At 61.7% G+C, this 19,817-nt stretch overlaps 3 protein-coding genes across 3 annotated transcripts; all 3 read right to left on the bottom strand.

Annotated features, from left to right (window-relative positions):
* Positions 1–7,273: 7,273 nt before the first annotated feature.
* Positions 7,274–8,815, bottom strand: CHLRE_05g241550v5 (uncharacterized protein). The gene is made up of 2 exons (XM_043062383.1): positions 8,457–8,815; positions 7,274–8,381 (listed from the first exon to the last, which is right to left on the bottom strand). Exons 1-2 carry the CDS (start codon positions 8,780–8,782, stop codon positions 8,246–8,248), a joined length of 462 nt encoding a protein of 153 aa, XP_042924946.1. The 5' UTR covers positions 8,783–8,815; the 3' UTR covers positions 7,274–8,245.
* A 48-nt stretch (positions 8,816–8,863) lies between these two features.
* On the bottom strand, positions 8,864–11,955 carry CHLRE_05g241500v5 (uncharacterized protein). The gene is made up of 6 exons (XM_043062382.1): positions 11,276–11,955; positions 10,693–11,085; positions 10,437–10,511; positions 10,110–10,255; positions 9,853–9,974; positions 8,864–9,630 (listed from the first exon to the last, which is right to left on the bottom strand). Exons 1-6 carry the CDS (start codon positions 11,435–11,437, stop codon positions 9,431–9,433), a joined length of 1,098 nt encoding a protein of 365 aa, XP_042924945.1. The 5' UTR covers positions 11,438–11,955; the 3' UTR covers positions 8,864–9,430.
* Positions 11,956–12,103: 148 nt separating this feature from the next.
* CHLRE_05g241450v5 (uncharacterized protein) lies at positions 12,104–19,415 on the bottom strand. The gene is made up of 13 exons (XM_043062381.1): positions 19,126–19,415; positions 18,770–18,901; positions 18,536–18,613; positions 17,403–17,510; positions 16,765–16,821; positions 16,474–16,572; positions 15,888–16,016; positions 15,428–15,503; positions 15,107–15,186; positions 14,732–14,788; positions 14,447–14,519; positions 13,868–13,962; positions 12,104–13,377 (listed from the first exon to the last, which is right to left on the bottom strand). Exons 1-13 carry the CDS (start codon positions 19,225–19,227, stop codon positions 13,318–13,320), a joined length of 1,146 nt encoding a protein of 381 aa, XP_042924944.1. The 5' UTR covers positions 19,228–19,415; the 3' UTR covers positions 12,104–13,317.
* Between the last annotated feature and the right edge of the window lie 402 nt (positions 19,416–19,817).

The raw sequence follows: 19,817 nt of genomic DNA, 5'->3' as shown, positions 1-19,817 counted from the left end.
GCGCATCAAGACGCGTGTCCTAATTACTGCCACAATAACACATAAGCCTCTAGGGCTCAGCCCCTAGCCTTACGAGCCTCGGCTCGTGAGGAAGCGCACAACATTTTCGTTGGCGGCTTTGGCTTTCGTTACTAACTTTTTGTAGCCTTTTGCGGGCTCTGTGAGGCTTTACGACTTGGTTCTGACTTGGTTTGGATGGCTTCGGCCTTGGGTGGGTGCGTCGCGCCCTGTTTTCGGCATTGCGCGTTCTGTGGCGGCTGGCCCCGTCTGGGTGGCCGGCCGCGCTCGTTCTGCTCTGTGGTCGCTTTTTGGTTTCGTGTGTGCAGGTTACGGGTGGCCCTGGTGGTCGCTCGTGGCCCGGCGCAAGCTTCGATGTTCCGTGGTGCTCCTCGGCGCCTCTCCTCGTGCCGCCTGGCCCGCCGTCGTCTCCACCGGCGGCCTTGCTGGCTCAGCAGATAGTTAGGTTGCGGGTGCCGTTCGTAGCATGGCGGTTCAGGGACCGTTAGGCAGCAGATGACGCTGGTCGGGTAGTCCCGGGTGTCGGGTTGTGAGTGCCCGGGCGGCTGTTGCCCGGGCGCCCGGGCGGCTGGTGCGCCTGTTCGCCTCCGGGCGCGCGCGTGCCTGTTTGGTGGGTCGGTCTAGTTCGCTGGTGGGGCGGGTGGAGGGCGGTGTGCTTGTGGCGAGGTGTTGTGGTGTACTGGTGGTTTGGTCAGTTTCCGGCTCGGTTTCCTTTATGGTGCCTCGGCACCGACGTTTCCGGACATGGGCCTCCGGGCCAAGACATTGCGCGTCTGTGACGCCGACGAGAAAATGTGTGGTGCTTGCGTTTGATGGGGATGTCGGCAGACCTCTGGCCTGTCGCGCCTTGTTGTGCGTTGGTGCTGCCGCCAAAAGACCTAAACGAGATGAGGGGTGTTACGTGGCGGTGGGGCTTTGGCGGGCTTCGGCTTGGCTTCGACTCATGTGCGTAACACTATGAAGGTCGGCAGCCAACCAGGGGGCGGGTGTTGTTTCTCTGGGTCGCAGATGGCCCTTCGCGGCGTGGGTACGGCGTGCCCCCGCTTGTCGGGCTGTCCCTTCAATTGTAATCCGCATCCTTAACCAACACCGACATATTAAGAGACAGATTGTTCTGGTGTTGCAATGTGTTCTTTATTGGGTGGGGGACTGGGGGTGGCGCCGGAAGTGGCGGCGGCAGTGGAATCGGCCACGGCGGTGGTAGCGAGGCAGGCAGGCTGAGCTGACGTGTGAATGAACGTCTGAATCTCGATGCCACGACCAAATGTGGCGCTGCTGTCCCCCAGGCCCCAGCCAGCCCACAGCGCCTCCCGCTAACCCACTTCCCCCACAGCACGCTTGCCTTCACCTTCATGACATTGACGTGCTTGAAAAAACGCAACACGTCATGCTGTTAGCACATTATTCACTGGCTTGGTGTTGGCCCAGCCTACCGTATCCGCAGCGTTAGATGCCATGGTCCACCTCACACGGTTCTGCATTGCGCACCCGTGCCCTCCACACATCTCCGCCAATACCTTTCTTTATACCAGCGATCACATGGCACAGCACATGCACGCAACCTTGTAATGGTCGTGTCAATACGGAGCGAAGGCCCCAGTGACCAAGCAGCCACCTCGCACGTTCTGGCCGTGCGTGTCACGTTACTCCCGCCATCATGCGCGTCTGTCCCCGCAGCACTGAATGAACCCACAATCTAGCTACTTTTGGGGCTTTAGAGCTCTCCACACGCCCCCCTCTCCAGGCCCCTCTACCCCTCCACCCACCGCCCTTCCCAACTGCCCTGCATCGTGCGCCTGCGGTCCGCTGTAAACCCAAACGCAGATTGCGCCGTACGGCCAGAATGGCCCTTCGATCACAGCTCAGTTCGCTGTAGTTAGGAGAGCACCAGCCCGCCGGCTGCAATGGGGCGGACCAGGGGAGGAAGGGCGGTGAACAAGGAGCGGATGAGCCTTAGTGCTGATAGCCGCCACCTCCCACACAGTCACGCTGGTCCAAGTGTCTGCTCACGCCTACCTCCGCTGTCGACTCGGAAGGCCCACCTCAGCCGCACGTTCTCCCGGACCTGGGCCACCAGCGCCGTCACGGCCTCAGACACAGAGGCCCCTGAGGCCGCCGTCCGACCCAACATGAGCTGCACTGCTGCATGGGGTGCAGGCCGCGCACCGGGAGATGGGGGTGGGGTCAGTGATTTATTCTACACCGAGACCCCGGGGGTCGGGGCAGGAGGGGAAGGGATTGGCACGGCACCGTAATCGTGCAGGCGACTACCGATGCAGCTACACAGACAACAGGGGGGACACGGCCACACCCCTGGTCATCCTGGACGCCCCTGGCGCCGTGTCCGCCAACAGGCAGCCAACAGGCCGCCAGGTCAGCCAGGTCCAGGTCTATGGCCCAACCCGCGCCCACACGACACACACCACATCCCACCACATCCCACCTCCACAAGCCTACCCCCGCTCTACCATCATGCCACCCGCACACCCACACCCACACCCGCACCCACACCCACACCCACACCCACACCCACACCCACACCCACACCCACACCCACACCCACACCCACACCCACACCCACACCCACACCCACACCCACACCACCACCCACACCACCTGGTCTAGGTCCATGGCGTGGTGGGCAGGGCTGACGTGTACCAGCTCGCGCGCGACTAGTTTGCCATTTGCGACAACACGAACCCCACAAAATGAGCCCACTTGGAACGCAGCCAGGCATCCGCGGGCGCCTCAAATGTACGGGCAAGGGCAAAAGGGAAGAGACGGCAGGAGAAAGGATGCGGCGTTGCGGATGGCAAGAGCGATGCCAGCCAAGAAGGCGAAGCAGGGTGGCTGCCTAGCTGGTACCGGGCTGATTAGAGGGCTGAGGGGTGGCTGCACCGGGTGAGCACACCTAGGACGCCCACGTCCTACCTAGCATGTCAGCATGCATGCATACCGTACGCTTTCTGCACGCGGGTCAATAAAACACATTGACAATCCGCCTCTTAATATCAATTAGTGCGTGCGCTGTGCGTGTGTCCTGCGGCCTAGACGTTTCCCGGCACTCCTGTGCCTAGGCTTGTGGCGTTGAGGCACAGCGGTGGGGCTCTGGCGGGTTGAGGCTTGGCTAGGACTCACTGTGCGCGGAGTCACACGGACTTTGACCGCGGGAGGGTTTGCAGCAAAGTCGGGGTTGGTGGAGTCAAGTTGGGCCCTGATAGCATGTGATGGCTCGGCGTCTTCAGGTGCTGGGACTGTCCCCTCTGTAACATCCGCATTCTTAATATCTCGCATGTGTGTGTGATGGGACAGGGTTCAGGCAGGTTGGCGAGGTCCCATAGGGTGCAGCTGACGCCCGTACCCCAAGCAGACAGCAAACAGTTTTGCAGCGGCAGAGCAGGAGTGTTACTGTGCCGACAAGTTGCTGGCTGGCTGGAAGTTTGCTGATGCGCATTCCTCACGCTCCGGGCGCCCGGCCAGGCGATAGCACCACACAGACACACCACAACGCCACACTCGCTCGCGATGCAGAGCCGCACCGCACCTGCAGGAAGATGACCAGCGTCCACGGATGAGCACCAAATGCAACATAGAGAAAATGCAACCGTATGCAGCAAAGCAATGGCCGGGCGACAGTATGACAAGCAGGGGCGAAAACAGGGCGCGGCAAGGCAGAAAAGGGAGCCCGAATGTACGGATGAGTGGCGGGCGAATCGAATGCGAGTGCGAGACAAACACAACCGGAGTGTGAGGAAGCGCGGGTTGGATTGGGAATGTCGCGGCTGAAGTTCGGGATGAGGCTGCACCGCGCGCCCTAAGGACCGAATGCGGGTTCGCGAAAAAGTTTGCTGGCGTCGCACGCTGGAGCTGGCGCTGGAGCTGGCGCTGGAGTGTGAACACTGTAGGCAGATATGAAATGTGAGGCACAGGAGGCGGTTAGCTGTCAGGAGAGGCGGGGACGGCGGGCACAGCTGGCGAGTGAAACTGGCACGGTCTGTAGCAGCTGCCTGGTCGGTAGGTGGTGCGCACGGTTATCTCGCATGTGTGTTTGACGCAAAATGTATACCGTACCGTGCATACAGGCACTCAACCATCCATACGGTGCCAGCACCAGCCCTGCCTGCCTGAAAGCCTGCAAGTCTTCATATACTCGCATACCGACACTTTAATGGCAGCTACAGCCGCCGGTCATCATGTCCTCAGGGCCCGCAGCCGACTGCAACAAGCTCACAGGCCTGACCTGCACCCGCCGGCAGTACGGTGCACGCACATTGCTTCTGCTTCACACCAGGTGGGCCACATACGGTACCATCATCACTGCCTACAGTTGTGCAATATGCATGGCTGCTGCATGCTGCCACCTGCACCGCTGCTTCCTCATGTTGCAACTTGCCGCTCCGCTTGCTTGCGCGAGTACTGCCGTTTCCAATGCTGCTATCCAACGAACACATGTTTGGCACGAGCATTGTGTAACTGCCTGAGCCACCCTGTGCTTTGCAAACACAAGCAAGGAGCTTGGAACAGATAGAGGCATGGGCCATGCATTCCTGCATGGCATGTGCGAATGCAAGTAAGTAATGCCCATTATTGCCATTCCCGCAGCAGCATACACCCACGCCGGTGTAGCCTATGCGTCATTACTTGTGTCCCAGCCCGTGCGCATTGCTTAATTGCAGGTATACGGAAGCCTCGCATTTATGTCCCACGCGTCAATTGTGCCACCGGGCGGCACCTCCAAAAGCAGGGCACTGACGGTTGTCAGGGGTTTCTGCCAGCCTTTAACCGACCGACCAAAAGTACTGTAACATGTTGCACTTTCTACCCGCCCATGCACATCCCCTGCATTTACCCCCCCCCCACACACACACACACACACACACACACACACACACACACTCCCTCCCGTCCTCGACCTGGCCATTCTGGGCCCCAGCCAACCCCACGCAACCTGTTTGCAGCCATGCTGCAGGCATGTAATTCCATGCCACCGCTACAGGGTCGTGCATGTGCCCCTACCAAAGAACCAGCAACTTGTTGCAAGCAGCACCTCCTAATCCTTTTTCTAATAACTGCTCTGGTGCCACGTCTGCTAGTGTGCGCGCCACTCATGCTCGCGTGCCCATGCGCACCGCACCCCCCAGTTGTGCAGTCATCACCCTTTTATGACCCTTCACAGTGGGCCCACCACTACTGCTGCCATTCTGTCCTTCCTTCTCTCTCATCCATGCCTCCCCCAGCAAGTCAGCGATGTCTTGGTGCAGTAACTACAGCGTTATAACAGCCGCACCTTCATACCGGACTACGCAACCTGCCCCTTGCCTGTCCCATCGCACCCACGCCACTCCCAGCCCACACCCGCAACTTTCCCTTTGATCCCATGCGCTCCCCACTAGCTCACGCCCTTTCCAGTGCGCCTACACCGTCCCCACTGCGTCTAGAGCTCTCCACGCGGCCCCCAACTCCGGGCCCCTCTACCCCTCCACCCGCCGCCTTCCTTGCGGCGTGCGCCTCGCGGTCCGCTGCTAACCCGAACGTAACCTCATCACAACGGCTAGAATGGCCGAGTGAACACAGCTCAATTCGCTATAGTCTAGGCGGTCAGGATACAGGATTCTCATCGTGCCCTCTTGGGAACGGTGGAAAGCTCCTGAGACCCGGGTTCGAGTCCCGGTAGCGAAATGCTCACACAGACAGCTCGGCTCGTGCCGAGGACGAAGGCGTCGTCATCGTATAGTGGTTAGTATCCCCGCCTGTCATACTTCAGCCCGCGGGAGGCCGGGGTTCGATTCCCCGTGACGGCGTGAGCCTTTTTGGTGCTCACACAAGCCGGCGCTACAAACATACCGGCCTCTGTGCGGAGGCCATCGTAACATGCTCGAGGCTCACCCATACCCGCACAGCGCGTCCAGTGTAGCAACAGCATCGCATTACTGCCGCTGTCACTGTTGTGACTATATGTGGCGCGCCCAGCCCGGACAACCATACCGGCGTCTGTGCGGTATGGAGGCCATCGTAATATGCTCGAGGCTCACCCATACCCGCACGCGTCCAATGTAGCAACAGCATCGCATTACTGCCGCTGTCACTGTTGTGACCATATGTGGCGCGCCCAGCCACGTCCGGAGGGCCCTAGCCCACACAGCGCAGGAGCAAAAGCCTTGGAGTCGGAGGGCATCGATCCCCCTACCTCCCGCAATTTGCGGGCGCTCAGCGTCAGATGCTAAGCGGGCGCTCTACCATTTGAGCTACGACCCCAGATGGATGCACTAGCCGAGAATCGAACTCGGGTCTGGTCCGTACTACACCAGACGACCAGGCGCCTGATTTGGCAAGGACCTATGCTACCACTATACCACTAGTGCTAACTGATGACAACTACGTCTATGCACGCTTTGCACTATACAAACTATGTGCCCAATGTTCTGAGCTCTGCTGCAATTGGGGGGCCGCTAGGGAGGCGCGGGGCATGCACGGCAGGTTGAGGTCTGCTACACAGGAGGACGGGGCCCATTGTGGGTGAGCTGTGCAAGCTGGGCGGCCAACACATGGCTGATATTCTGTGCTGTCAACCCGTGCAGCGCGATACAGAGCTCGCCCACCCCGGGGCACATTCAGTGCGGCCGCAGCCACACAGGGGTAGGTATGCGCCCAACCGCTTGCAGCCCGACTCGCACGGTACTAAAGCAATGCAATGGCACTACTCATTATGCGCTATTGCACGACTCGCGCAGCAAAGCTTACGTGGGCAGGTGCAGGGCGCAGGCCGTCGCCCAAGGATTGAGCGAGCCACGTCGGCGTGCAGCCGGGTTCACGCTCCGACACGCTCTGACACGTCGATGTAGACTGCTGGCATTCATAGCAAATATGTGATGTGCTAGCCGCACGCAGGGGCGCGCGGCACGAGTCGGGGCCGAAACCGGGGCATGCGCTCCCAAGGACCGAGAAATGAGCGCGTGCAGTGACGTGACTGAAGCTTGCTATCGCCTAAATACCACTCAGAGGTGCGCAGGGTATCAAACACTCGCTGCCAGCCGCTCGGTAGCAACGTAGGTTATTACAGTCGATGCGAGTGAGAGCCGGCAGCAACAGCAGTGAACTGCAGCGAGAACAGATCTGTGTGTCGGCATGTAGCAGTTGCGCAAGTAGTGAAGGCACAACGGTAGCATGGAATGTGCCGCGCTCGACCGGATGCGGAATCCACCCACAATGCGTGCGCCACTTCCATCATGCCGCCGCTCGGGCCCCCGGGCCCCGGAGGCTCTTGAGCCGATGCCCCCGCCACCTACACCAGCCGCCCTCCCCTGCTGCGCCCACGAGGCCCCACATCCACCTGGCGCTCTGACAGCGCTTGCCCCCGCCTTCACAAGCGCACAGAAGCAGGGGCTAGGGCTTCGCTGGATGGGCTCATGGGCTCGCGCCGCCACCGGACCCCACGTTCCCACACGTGAAGCTCCCTTGCCAGTTGCCACACAACACCCACCGCGCCGGGGGCCAGAAACCTCATATGCACCTTATCATTCCTTACAGCACAAATAAAGACTGAGTGCTTGCGCAACGGCTGTGCTGTCCGCTAAGCGCACATCCCTGCTCTCTCACAGCACACAACTGAACACAATGCTTGTTGCAGGCCATGCATCAACTGTCTGCTGCCCGTGAAATGCCCATGCCCACAGTATGCTTGACACTAAAAGTGCCACATCAAACATACACCATCAACATACACATCATGAGTTTAGGGCCATGCATGCACCCTTGTTCAGGGCGCTCCAGCTCTCCAGCACTTCAGTCCGCGCGCCGCCGCGAGCAGCGACCTGAAACGCGCACGACCAGCTGCCCTGCGCCTGCAGGCCACCAGCCGCAGCACCGCCTCCACCACCACTGCCACCTGCGCCTGTGCCTCCGCCTGCTTTATAGAAGTGTAATCAACAATGGTTCCGAAGCTACGCGGCAGCATTGCATCCCAGATTTCGGAGTCACTGGCAAAGAGCGGCCCCGACGTTGAGGCTCATGCGGTGCATGAGCACATGCCTGTCAGCCTGAGACCTGCAAGGTGCTCTGCCCTCCACCTCCCAACCAGCCTCCCCGCTCTCTACCCTCCACCCGTCTTTCTCACCCCCCTCATCCCCAGGCTTCCTGTTCTGCGGCGCCTACGGGCTGCTGCCCGATGACCAGGACTCCACACGGGACGCCATGCAGGTACCTGCATGGCGGTCCTGCGCGGCCGCGTCTATGGCGTTGTCGCGGCGCGCGACAGCGAGCGGCACAAGGCAATTGCCGCGACCGGGCTGCAGTCCGGCCGCGTGCTCATCTGCAGCGCCGAGGACGGGTGCCTGTACTCGGTCACTGATCGCACCGGAGCGATTCTGGATGCCATATCGCACGTGAGCAGGGGATGTTGGTGTGCGGGAATGTTGGCGTGCAAGGTGGAGGTCACGCACCTGGGCACGGGCATCCCCTGTTCACCGTCCTCCATCACAGACATCGCATCCAGAATAGCTCCAGTGCGATCCGTCACCGAATACAGGCAACCGTCCTCGCTGCTGCGAATGAGCACGCGGCCGGACTGCAGCCCGGTCGCAGCAATGGCCTTGTGCTTGTCGCTGCCGCGCGCCGCGACAACGCCATACACGCGGCCGCGCAGAACCGCCATGCCCCGCATCACAGGCATGTGCTCATGCACCGCATGCGCCTCCACTGGCGGCCCGCTCTTGGCTAGCAACTCCTGAATCTGAGACACAATGCTTCCACGAAGCTTGGGCACCATCGTGTATTAGACTTCATGATAGCTTTATTATACTTGTAAACCGGGAGGCCCCCTCGGGCACTGGTTATTGGTTCAAAATATATCTCGTACTGGTTTGCTACATGGCTGACCACCAATACATGGTTGATCAGGCTCGCAGTCCACTAGTCCCCGGCTCGCACAATATGGCGGTTGGCGGTTGGTCAACGTTTGACCAACCCATATTGCCCGCCCCGCCCCCATATTGCCCGCCCCGCCCCCATACTGCCCGCCCCGCCAGCTTAAAATCATAAATTGCGGTCGTTCTCGCGTGTTGCTGAGTCTATTTGCTTGCCCTCGGGTCCCCACCTGGGGTATAAGCTACTTACAACCCTTGAGGGGTGGGCACTGTGGCATGCTCAGACGGGGCATGCGGTCGGGTCGGGTTTGGGCCGCCCCTCACCTCGACCCGCCCTTGGGGACGGCCCACGGGGGGCGGGTCTCGGTTCGGGCGGCCCTCACCCTCCCCTCCCGCCGCCCCGCCCCAGTATATCCCATACTGCCCACCCCTCCGTGTTGTAACCTATACAACTACCGCGACCTGCAATACTCCTGCACATCTGCCGCACACGTCCGCGACGCTCGTCGGCACTGCCTTGCGCAACCTTGTGCATTCGACCTGTGGGACGCCTACCTGGGGCACCGGGTCGAGCATGGGGCTGTGATCTGAGACAGGAAGTCCACCTCATGGAAGCCCAGCATGCGGCAGCCCAGCAGTGGCTGCTGGCATGCGGCAGCCTCAGGAGCGACGGTGGTGCCCACAGCGGCCGCCACAGGTGCGGGGGGTGGCTGCGTCTGACGCGGCGGCGCCGGCAACACTGTGCCGCCGCCTGCAGTGTCAGGTGGTTGTGCGGCGGGAGCGGCGGCGCCGTCGCCAGTGCGGGTGGTGCTGGTGGTGGTGGCAGTGGCAGCGGTGTGGTCGTGAGGTTGGGTGCGGGCAACGTAGGCGTCCCATCAGCAGGCGCACCGCCAGCACCTGCCGTGGTGCTGCTGCGCGGCCGTGACGGGCGCGGCCGTGCCGGCGGCCGCCGGCACCGCTGCAGGTATGGTACCTTCCGCGATCTCACGGCGCTCCTCAGCCACGCGCTTCATGCGCGCCAGCTCGATGGCAGCAGCCTTAGCGCTCAGCTGCGGCCACTCGTCCAGCAGCTGCACATAGTGGGTGCGGCCGTAGCTGGACAGGTGGGAGGTTGAGGCGGTTGTGAACGTCCTGCCACTCCGCTGGCGCAACGTGTGGGTACACAATGCGGAAGATGATATTGGCCAGCTCCTTCCACTGGCGCCGGGGGCCGCTGAGCGCGCCGCGCACCTTGCATGTGACGTGAGGGTGCGCATGGCGGTGCGGATGGCATTGGCCACCGCTGCCTTGTCCACACACGGGCCCAGTTTACTGGTGTCGTGGTGCACACGGCGGTGGTGCGCGGCGTCGGGTTCCTGGTGCTGGTGCTGCTGTCCCTGTGAGTGTAGGGCGGGTGGGAAGCGGCAAGATGCAAGGCAGGGTGAGCGCAAGAGTGGGTGGCGGTACAGGACCGGCAGCACGAGTGTGGTGTGTTTACGGTTGCCGCCGGAGGTCAGGATGCTGGTGGGAGAGAACTACCGTATTGTGCCGTTGCCAACCCGTTGCGGCATTGCTTACCTGGCCAGTGTCATGCTCTGCGGCGGCGGCGAGCAGTGCCTGGTCGGCAACGTCCTGGTCATGGCCTCCTGTGTCCTGTTGGGGTGATGCGCGCAGCAATGAACGGTTGAGCAGAGAGGTTGGACAAGCAGGAAAGGAGCGCAGTACGTTCGGCATGGACATCGCACATGTTGGTGGCAACATCGCACATGTTAGCTGCGGTGAGCGCGCGGCGTGTACTAAGCTGCCCACTTCCATGCCGTCACCGCCAACTCACCTCTCCGGGATTGCGCTGGATCGCAGACGCAAGCAGTGCTTCCACACGCTGCTCCAGGTCCGCGCCGCGGCCTGCACGCTCCACGTAAGCGGCGGCGGCGGCAGCGGAAGCGCCGGTGGTGGAGTCGCCGCTGCCAGCGTGTCCGACGTCGGGCTCAGCGGCAGCGCCGCCATTGGTGCCGGTGGTGATGGCGGCAGCAGCGGCGGGCGGCGGTGGCCTGCCCTCTGAGAGCGCGATGGCGGCATCCGCCTCCGCAACTGCCGCTGCTGCCTGTGCTGCCGCCCGGTCCTGTCGCGCCTTCAGGCGTTGCCGGTGTTCCTCCGTCACCTCCAGGCACGCCTCGCCCAGTCCCATGGCCGTGTCATGGGCCGGCGGCTCCACACCCAGCTGCGCCTGCGGGAGGAATGCATACAGGAGTGGCGGTGTGTGTGCGTCAGGCATCGCGGCGGCAATCATACTGGTAAGGTGTGATAGGTGATAGGGTAGCTACAATGCCCGACAATGTAGCCGCTCGCGGCTGCATCATAGCTGTATGCACACCTGTGCGTGGCTCCTGTTTCCCTAATCCCTATCATGCGCTCACCTGTGTGTAAGGCGGCGGCGTGTCGAAGGTGGTGCGCGCGTAGCCCTCTGGGTCGTCGTGCAGCGCTTGCATCACCTTGATGGTGTACGCGCCGGGCCAATCTATTGCTGTGCTGTCAACCCGTGCAGCGCGATATAGAGCTCGCCCACCCACGGGGCACATTTAGCGCGGCCGCAGCCATACACGGGTAGGTACGCGCCCAACCGCTTGCAGCCCGACTCGCACGGTACTACAGCAATGCAATGGCACTACTCATTATGTGCTATTGCATGACTCGCGCAGCAAAGCTTACGTGGGCAGGTGAAGGGCGCAGGGCGTCCCCCAAGGATTGAAGCGAGCCACGTCGGCGTGCAGCCGGGTTCACGCTCCGACACGCTCCGACAGTCGTCGATGTAGACTGCTGCCGTTCATAGCAAACATATGATATGCTGGGCAAAGGTATTTGTGCTCACACGCAGGGGCGCGCGGCACTAGTCGGGGCCGAAACCAGGGCATGCACTCCCAAGAACCGAGAAATGAGCACGTGCAGTGACGTGACTGAAGCTTGCTATCGCCTAAATAACACTTAGAGGTGCGCAAGGTATCAAACACTCGCTGCCAGCCGCTCGCTCGGCGGCAAAGTAGGTTATTGCGGTCAAAGCGAATGGGAGCCAAGCCACAGTGAACTGCACCGAGTACAGATTTGTGTGTCGGCATGTAGCAGTTGCGCAAGTAGTGAAAGCACAACAGCATGGAATGTGCCGCGCTTGACCGGATGCGGAATGCACACAATGCGTGCGCCACTCGCATCATGCTGCCGCTTGGGCCCCCGGGCCCCCGAGGCACTCCCGAGGCTCTTGAGCCGATGCCCTCGCCACCTACACCTGCCGCCCCCCGCTGTTCCGCCCACAAGGCCCACATCCACCTGGCGCTCTGACAGCGCTTGCCCCCGCCTTCACATGCGCGCAGACGCAGGCGCTAGGGCTTCGCTGGATGGGCACATGGGCTCGCGCCCCCACCGGACTTCACGTCCCAACACGCGAAGCTCCCTTGCCACTTGCCACACGACACCCACCGCGCCGGGGGCCAGAAACCTCATATGCACCTTATCATCCCTTACAGCACAAATGAAGACGGAGTGCTTGCACAACGGCTGTGCTGCCTGCTTGTCCCAGTCATGCTCCGCCTTACGTGCTCTGCCTTGCTCCACCATTCCATCCGAGCCTACGACAGCCACACCTCCTATTGCTTCCTTCCCTCCGCTTCCTCCGTATTTACACGTTCCTTTGCACTCCTCCGCCCCCAGGAGGCCGCCGCTAGTCCGCCGCCACGCTGATTGCCTAGGTGGCCGCTCGCATCCCTCCTCCGCTTCCACTGCAAGTACCGGGCTGAGTGGCCGACAAGGGCAGGCCGCCCTCGTCCACCTAGGCCAGTACCACTGCTTGCACAGCTGGCGTGCCGGGTGCCCGCCAGGGTGCTCCGTGCTCCCCTCGTTCACACGCGTTGCCCATTGCAAATTGTTTGCCATCTGCTGGGTTCTGGGAATCAGCTGCATCCTACGGGACTTCCCAACCTGCCTTGCCACCGTTGTCCCGTCGCACACCCTCGTTCACACGCGTTGCCCGTTGCCGCCTTAGGCCGTTCGCCACACCGCGGCGACCCACTTCCACAAGAGTGCGGCGCGCCAAAGAGACCGGCATCCACAAACTGCACCTCCATACATTGCGAAGGCGTACCCGCCCAGTTCTGTGCCGCGAGCAGTATAAACGCTTTAGGCGCCAATCGCGCCATCCTATCAACTTTGGCCTTGCAGGGGCGCACCCAGTGACCGCAACCCCTGTTGCCTTCCCTCACGCAGGTTTGAAATTCCTTGCAAATGGCGACACACCACGAGTCACTCATCGCGCTCTCTCGCACAAACCAACACGAAACGCAGTACAGACTTCACACACCTGCATCCCAAAGCCCACCTCCACTTAGAAAACAAGTAAGCCCACATCCATACCAGCATGCCCAAACGTATTTGCCCCCAGGCGCCCCCAGCAGTGCTCCGCCCCGTTCATTTACTTGGTGCCGGCAGTGGCGGGCTCCTTGACCTTCGGGAACAGGGCCTCAGCGAATGCCTGTGTAGCGACAGGCAGGACAGGCACCGGCATCGGATAGGGAAAGTCGGCTGGGTGCGTCGGGGGGATAGAAGGGGCAAGGCGGCATTGTACTTGTATTTTAGGGAGTAGTTTGTTCCAACCCCAAAGGGGGGGATGGAGCGGGGCGCCGGACGCTGCGTCGTTCCGGACGTGCAGAGCGGTGGTGTGGAATTTGCAAAGCGTGTGTGCATTTGCGCACGCCAACGCCAACGCCGTCACCCCCCGCTCGCTACTGCAAACCAGGCACGCAGAATGCCCCGTTCATGACTGCAACCCAACTGCCGTAAGCCTCGCCCCCGCGGGGACGCAGGGGCATTGCAGTGCAGCCCAGCGCTCCTACGGTATGTGTTTGATCCCCGTAACCCTCCCCACCGCCTCCCCGTGCCGCCTCCCCCACTCTCCGCTTCTCCCCCATTCGAGCCACGGCTGGCCCCCCCACCCCCCGCCCCCCCGGTCTGCTGCTGCCCACCTCGGGGTCGAAGGGCTGCAGGTCCTCGGCCGTCTCGCCCACACCAATGAACTTGACGGGCAGGCCCAACTGGTCCACCACACTCACCACCGCGCCTGGAGGGGGACAGCGACACGGGGTGAGAGACACGGAACAGCAGGGGGGCAGGGGTAGCTTGGGTACCAGCCCAAACCTAAACTAACCAAACCAAGCGAATGGCAAGGAGAAATCAAGCGGTAGACACACTAAGGACCGGCGGACACAGAACGGTGGGCTATGGAGCAACACCGGGAGGTGCAGCAATGGGCGCCTCACACTCACAAATCCACTGGTCACTGCCTGCCGTTGTCAGGAATGCTTGGGGCAGTGTGAATACAACGCCGCAACCCCACGCATTTAAATGGTATCGACCCTTTTCCCTTGTGCTTCCCTATGCACCAGTTGCATTTACAGTGCCCCATGAGTCATGAGAGGTATCCTTGCAAGCCGGGGGCGGGCGATTGATACGCGTGGGACTACAAGCACACGCACACGCACACACGCATACACATACGGTACACGCACAGACACGCACAGACACACACACACACATATGCGCACCTCCTCGGGCAGTGCCATCCAGCTTTGTGAGGATGAGTCCGCTCAGCCGCACAGCCTCGTTGAACTCCTTGGCCTGCAAGCGCAGCGGTTGGGCGAGGTTAGAGAGCACAAGGGAAGGGCCTGTTGGGCAGCTAGAGCTCAGGACTCCAGGCAGAAAGGCGCCGGGTAGCGCATATGATGCGGTGGCGCAAAGTGGGGCCGGCGCGGCACCACCCGCCGACTGTGCCTTTGCGTTTTGCACCTTTGCATGTATAACACATACACACATCCTGCACTCCGCCCCACCTGGTTTAGCATGTTGAGGCCTGTGGTGCCGTCTAGCACAAGTAGGGTCTCGTCGGGCTGCGCGGGGCGGCAACAAGGAGCGGGCATCACCAGGCATTGCCAATTGATGAGTTAACGGCGTGCACAGATAGATGCGTGGGGCGGACTGTGATCGGGGCTGGTTGCGGCAGACGGCCCAGGCAAGGGTCGCATGGACCGCATGCATGGCAGCCTGGCAGCGCGAGGCCTTCAGGCACTGCAGATCCGGCTTGAGGAGCACCGGCGCCCCGCCACGCATCCACGCAAAGACGCAACAGCGCCAACGTCAACGCCCGCCCCCCCTACGACTTCACTTCTTAAATATCATGAATGTAACCCCCCGTCCGCCGCCCGCACCTGGCCCGGCAGTGCGTTGCTGACCGCCGCCTTGCACAGCGCCAGCTCCTCCATCAGCTTGTAGGCCGTGTGCAGCCGGCCTGGTGGTTGGGGTGGTGTGGTGGTTGGGGCGGTGGTTGGGGCGGTGGTTGGGGTGGTGGTCGGGGCGGTGGTTGGGGCGGTGGTTGGGGCGGTGGTTGGGGTGGTGGGGCGGTGCTGGTGGGAAATGGATAGTGGCGTTTGATGTGTGAAGGCGGACGCAAGCCTTTAGGCGGAAGGAAAGCGAACGTTAGAGCAACCCCTATTGCACGCTACCCGCAACCCTCGCCCCCAGACACGCACCTGCCGTGTCTACCAGAATGAGGTCGTACACGTCCGACGCGTCCTTGCACGTGCGCTGCCGCAGGTCGTCCAGGTTCTGTTGGTTGGCGGTTGGGGAGATGGTGGTTGGGCCGGTGGTAGTTGGTGTACGGTGGTTGCCGATGGGCGCGATGACGGATAGTGGTGGTGGTTGGGGGTAGCCGTCCGTGAAAGGTGGAGTGGGTAATGGTCATACAGATGAGGGGCACGGCAGAGGCAAGACGCATACCAGCAAGGACAGGGATGCTATACGATTCGAAATTGCCCCACTGCACACCGCTGCACGTGCTCCCCTAGCACACACCCTCCGCTAACCGCACCCGCAACATGCCCCATACCGTGCCCACAGCCCCCTCCCCTGTGCTCCGCTGAATTCCCTTTGTCTTGCTCAAGTTTGGGCTGGTAAACACAACCCCTTACGCCCACTGCACCCCGCACTCACCGAGGCGATGACGGCCTGCGGTCGGGCACCCTCTCGGAAGGCGCCGATGGTGGCGCCCGCGCGGCGGCTCCACTCCGCCAGCTGCTCCGCGGCGGCGGCGCGGAAGGTGTCGCCTGGGATGAGGAAGACCTGCGCAGCGCACGTGCGGTCGCGTGTGCCCGCAAGGTCGCGCGGTCAGGATAACGACATACCGTATGCCGGTTCGGAACGGCAGCAGTCTGGAGGCGAGTGTGCGCGCGGTCTGTATGCATGTAAGGATATAGCATTCGCGTGGCGGACGCGTGTGCTGACAGGGTTGTAGCAATGGTCACGTGATGCCGCAGCTGCTGCTGCCTCGACAACCGCTGGTGTGCCCACGCGCTTACGATACATCCGAACTGCCCACCGAACTCCCCACCATCACGCCCGTACAGCATCCCGACACGGGTCCCACAACCACCTGCCTAGCAGCTCCCTTTACCACTGCCTGCCGCACCCACCCAGTCGCCCCACAGCCTCCTCCGGCCCTACCCAACCCTCCTTCCGAGCTACTCCTCCTCCCTCCTCCTCCACCTCTTCTGCTCCGCCCGCTCCAGCCCAAGCTTACCTTGGCTCCCTCCTTGCCGTACTTGTACGCGATCTTGCCCACAGTGGTGGTCTTGCCCGCGCCGTTCACTCCCACAATCAGCACCACAGCCGGCCGGCCCTGCAGTGTTGCAACGTGCGGCGCAATTCAGGGACCTAGCTTTTGAGGAGCTCCGCTCGCTCGCGCGTGGGCTCCGCTGCAGCAGCTGTTAACAGCAGCCGTGAATGCGGTCCAAGTCATCTCACTCCTTCCTGAACCTCAGTTTGTTTCTGGCTTCCTCTCCAGTTCCGGTCCGCCTCCCTCATGACGCACCTGCAGCTTGAGCTCGCTGGAGCGCCCCCGTGCCGTCAGCAGCTCCACAATGGCAGCCTGCGTGTACAGACCATGGCAGCGAGGTGAAGGACGGCCGCGTAACTGAGCTGGACCGGCGTGTCTGCACACATTGAACCACCCTCCCCACGCACACCACCCGCCCAGCCACGCGCACCAGATACGCACACGCACGCGCACACGCGTGCTCCCAACACCGTCTGCACCCCCCTGCTTCATTTAGAGATCTGCAACCCCCCAATCCCTTGCGACGATTCCTTGGCTAATGGGCTCGGGCATGTCAACCCCGTATCTTAGGCATTGGAGTAAACGACCCGCGGACCCCGACAACCGAAGTCAACCCCGACAACCGAAGTCAACCCCGACAACCGAAGTCAAGTAGCTCGCATATGCGGATGCAGTTTCTCCTTGTAGCGACTGTTTCCTTACGGGATTGGTTCAGTGTTAAACCTCCCCCCCCCACACACACTTTAACTCCGGTGCTGTTATTGGGCGGGTTTTCGTTTCGTACTTGACACACACACACACACACACACACACACACACACACACACACACACACACACACACACACACACACATACACACACAAACACAAACACTAACACACCCACACCCACCTTGAGCGAGGCGCGGATGTCCTCGGCGCTCTTGACGCGGCCGGCCTTGACGCCCTCGCGGATGCGGTCCACGATCTTCAGAGCAGTGCGGGGGCCGAAGTCGGCGGACTGTGGACAGAAGCGGATGGCGGTGGGGGTGTGTGATTCGAGGTGACGCAGGAGAGCGGGTGAAGGGGTGGGCGGGTGGGCGGGTTGGTGATTGCGGGGACACCCCCGGGGCCCTTGGGCCTTGATCCCTCTGCAGCATGCAGGTCATGCCAAGAAAGCCAGCCTCTCGCCGTCAGCCCGTCACACGGCTGTCTGGGTCTGCGGTGCAAGGTGCGTGCCCTTGGCGCTTGGGACTCGGTGCATGCCCTTGCCGAACCCTGTCCCCTCCGACCGTTCAGACCCCAGTACCCGTCAGGTCTAGCACGCGCTGCCCCCTGCTCCGCTGCCCCCCTGTATTCAGGGTTGGGCTTGACTGCCCATGTCATGCGTTCTTGTGTGCAACGACCATGCCCTTTTGGAACTAGGTTCCCCCCGTCGTGTCTGTGGGTTTCTTAGTGGGAATGGTGAAAACAACCCCATCCAAAGCCGCTCCCAAACTGGCACTCCCCCGGCAACACCTAACATCCATTGTGCCTGTCTTCCACGGCACCCTCTCCCTCTTCCTTCACACCCTTCCCCGTGCAGCGATTCTGTTTCCTTATGGGATTGGTTCAGAGTTAACCCCCACACCCACACCCACGCCCAAACCCAAACCCACACCCGCACCGCACCCACACCCACACCCACACCCACACCCACAGTCCCACACCCACACCCACACCCACACCCACACCCACAGTCCTACACCCACACCCACACCCACACCCACACCCACACCCACACCCACACCCACACCCACACCCACAGTCCCACACCCACACCCACACCCACACCCACGCACACTGCTGCCAGCACACACACACCCTCCCTGCCCCAACCTTCATCCACGATCAGCACCACGACCGCAACCACCACGACCACCCGCCCGCTCCCCATCCCCACCAGCCCACTGCCTTTGGAGTAAAGTAACCCCCCTTCCGCTAGTCACTAGTCATGAATGTAACCCCTCCCCTTCCACCCCCCGCCCAAGCCCAAGCCCCACTCACGATGAGCACCTCCTCCAGCTCCTCCAGGCTGTCCTCGTAGTCCTCCAGGCTCCACAACGCCAGCATCTCATCCACCAGCTGCGGGCAAGTTGGTTGTTGGGAAAGCACACGGGGAGCGGGCTTGTGTGCATTTGTGGTGATTGGGTCGGCAAGTACGGGTGCAGCAAAGCACGTCGGGCGGCAGGTGTTGCGGCCTATGCGGGCTTGTGAAGGGCACTGCACGGCGCCACTTACCCCCAGGCGCTCGCGCGTCTTGGAGGTCCCCGCGAAGAAGCGGTCAAAATCGCCGGCGGCCTTCTCCTTGATGACGCGGCCTAGGCGCTGCAGGAAGCCGGGGCCGGCCTCGCCGCCCGCGTTGGCGACCACCTGCACAGCCGCGAGCAGCGCGCGTGGGGCATGAGAGGGCGGGAAGGGGTAGGGCTGTCTGAAGCAGGGACCGTGTCCGCGGAACCGCTCCGCGTGAGCCCCGCTGGCCAACCCAACCACCGTGGCCTTCCACACTATCATATAAGTATGACAGCTGGGTTCGCAGGCTGGCGCGACGAACAGGAGTGTGCAATCGCCAAACGGCCACTGAGCCTGTCGCGTACCTTCACAGGGCCGCCCCTGCTGCACCTACGGAAGACAGTAACATTGCGGCTGCGCCCAGCTGCGGAGCTCGCGACGCACTTGCGCCCCACGGTCGTCTGCATTTCGGCTTTCCTGTGCACAATCGCTAGATCCTCGGATCAATGTAGGGTCTATGAACAACCAATTAATTGTAAGATAAGTCGGCTTGTAAAACAAAGCCTGAAAACGAAAAAGCAGTCGACGTGGAGTGCGGTGCAGACGCGGAAAGCAGGCGCGAACTCGCTACTGTTTGTATGTGTTCCTCAAGCGTTAAAGTCCGCATTTGGGTGGCGCGCGGCAAAACTCGCCGGGGCAACCGACCTGGATCTCCAATGCGGTTCCCCACCCCCACTCGTGCCCCCACTCCCCACCCCCCGACACGCCCCGACCTTCCACATGCCCCCTACCCTGCGCTCCTCTGGACCTCACTTTACAAAACGCCCCGTCCTGACACCCCCGGACGTCACTATAGGTTCTTCATGCGCACCGCACCCGTCCTTTGACACTATGCAAGGAACACTTAAAGCGCATCGACATCGCAGGTCATCGGTGTCCGAACGAGGTATATTGTGCGTAGACTGCCGTGTGTTAGTACCGTCTTTCATACCATCTGTCTGACCTTGGACCATAACTCAAGGGTTTGGCATTGAAACAGTCGACTCGACACAGGGGT

The sequence above is a fragment of the Chlamydomonas reinhardtii genome, chromosome 5 (assembly GCF_000002595.2).
Source record: "Chlamydomonas reinhardtii strain CC-503 cw92 mt+ chromosome 5, whole genome shotgun sequence".
Taxonomy (NCBI): Eukaryota; Viridiplantae; Chlorophyta; class Chlorophyceae; order Chlamydomonadales; family Chlamydomonadaceae; genus Chlamydomonas; species Chlamydomonas reinhardtii.
This window is presented reverse-complemented; position numbering and strand designations above follow the sequence as displayed.